Below are 1189 nucleotides of genomic sequence, written 5' to 3' on the forward strand. Positions count from 1 at the left end.
AATATACAGAATTTTTTTAATGTTATTTTAATGTTTTAATTGTAAATTATTCAAAGCACATGTTGTATCATTAAAATAAAAAGTAAGACCATTCTAAATCGCTGAATCTATTCAGACCTAGAAATAGAAGGACAGGGTATAGAATATAGATTAAGATGTAGCCCAATCATCTGCAAATTATAAACATATATTAATAAAAAAAAAAAAAAATGTTAAATATTAATTAATATAAAAATTATTTCATTTGTCAGGTATTTCTATCACCTATGCCTTATTATATAATAAATTATAAATTATTGAAATTATAACTAGATAACATAGTAAATAGGTTATAATGAATATAAAGATTTTGACAAAATTTGAACACTGGTGGCATTATTGTACTAGGAAAAAATGATTCCCTTTTAGCTATATTCAATAGTAAATTAATAAGTTTAAGGGTATTTTTTAATCGTCGATTCTCCGGAATCTAAATAAACAGGAAATAATTTTTTATAAAAATTAAACATAAATAAATCAATAAATATTGTTTAGTGAGCTTTCTATATGCACTATAGCGATCTCTTGCCTTTACCTCATTCATTTCTATTTCTGGTGGAACAATGGGCGGCCTATCCCCCGTGTTTAGATCCACATTTTGTAATACACCCTAGATACACAAGACATATTTTTTTATAAAAATCAAACATAAATAAATCAATAAAAATTGTTTATTGAGCTTTCTATTATGCACCATAGCGATCTCTTGCCTTTACCTCATTTAGTTCTGTTGGTGCATTGATGGACGGCCTATTATCCCACATGTTGATATTAGGGAAACGATCCTAGATACACAAGAAATAATTTGTTATAAAAATGAAATACAAATAAATCAAACCGTGTGTAACGATTATCATTAGCTTAACTTATCCCACTAAACATTTTAATTCCAAAATAATGAAAAAAAAACTTTTTTTTAGTAAGTATACATGAATAGTAGAATAAGAATAATTTTACAAAAGGCAATGTATTAATTGTTGAACAATTAATTCAATGATTTTATTAAAGAAGATAATATAAGAATAATTCTACGAAAGGTAATGAATTAATCATTAAATAATTATATCAATGATGTTCCTTAAGGCATTTTTTAAAAGTATTAAATATTAATTAAAATCGTATCTATATAATAATATTTTCTTTAAGTAGA

The 1189-nt window shown here is 24.2% G+C and overlaps 1 protein-coding gene across 1 annotated transcript in view; it reads right to left on the reverse strand.

Annotated features, from left to right (window-relative positions):
- Window positions 1-286: 286 nt before the first annotated feature.
- Window positions 287-1189, reverse strand: part of LOC103310113 — a 3174-nt gene continuing 2271 nt past the window's right edge. Inside the window, exons 4-6 of the mRNA XM_016806435.1 lie at window positions 756-824; window positions 575-649; window positions 287-469 (exon numbers count right to left, since the gene is read on the reverse strand). Of these exons, the coding sequence (XP_016661924.1) occupies window positions 287-469; window positions 575-649; window positions 756-824 (327 nt within the window). The remainder of the gene's footprint in view (window positions 470-574; window positions 650-755; window positions 825-1189) is intronic.

Source organism: Acyrthosiphon pisum, chromosome X (genome assembly GCF_005508785.2).
Source record: "Acyrthosiphon pisum isolate AL4f chromosome X, pea_aphid_22Mar2018_4r6ur, whole genome shotgun sequence".
NCBI lineage: Eukaryota > Metazoa > Arthropoda > Insecta > Hemiptera > Aphididae > Acyrthosiphon > Acyrthosiphon pisum.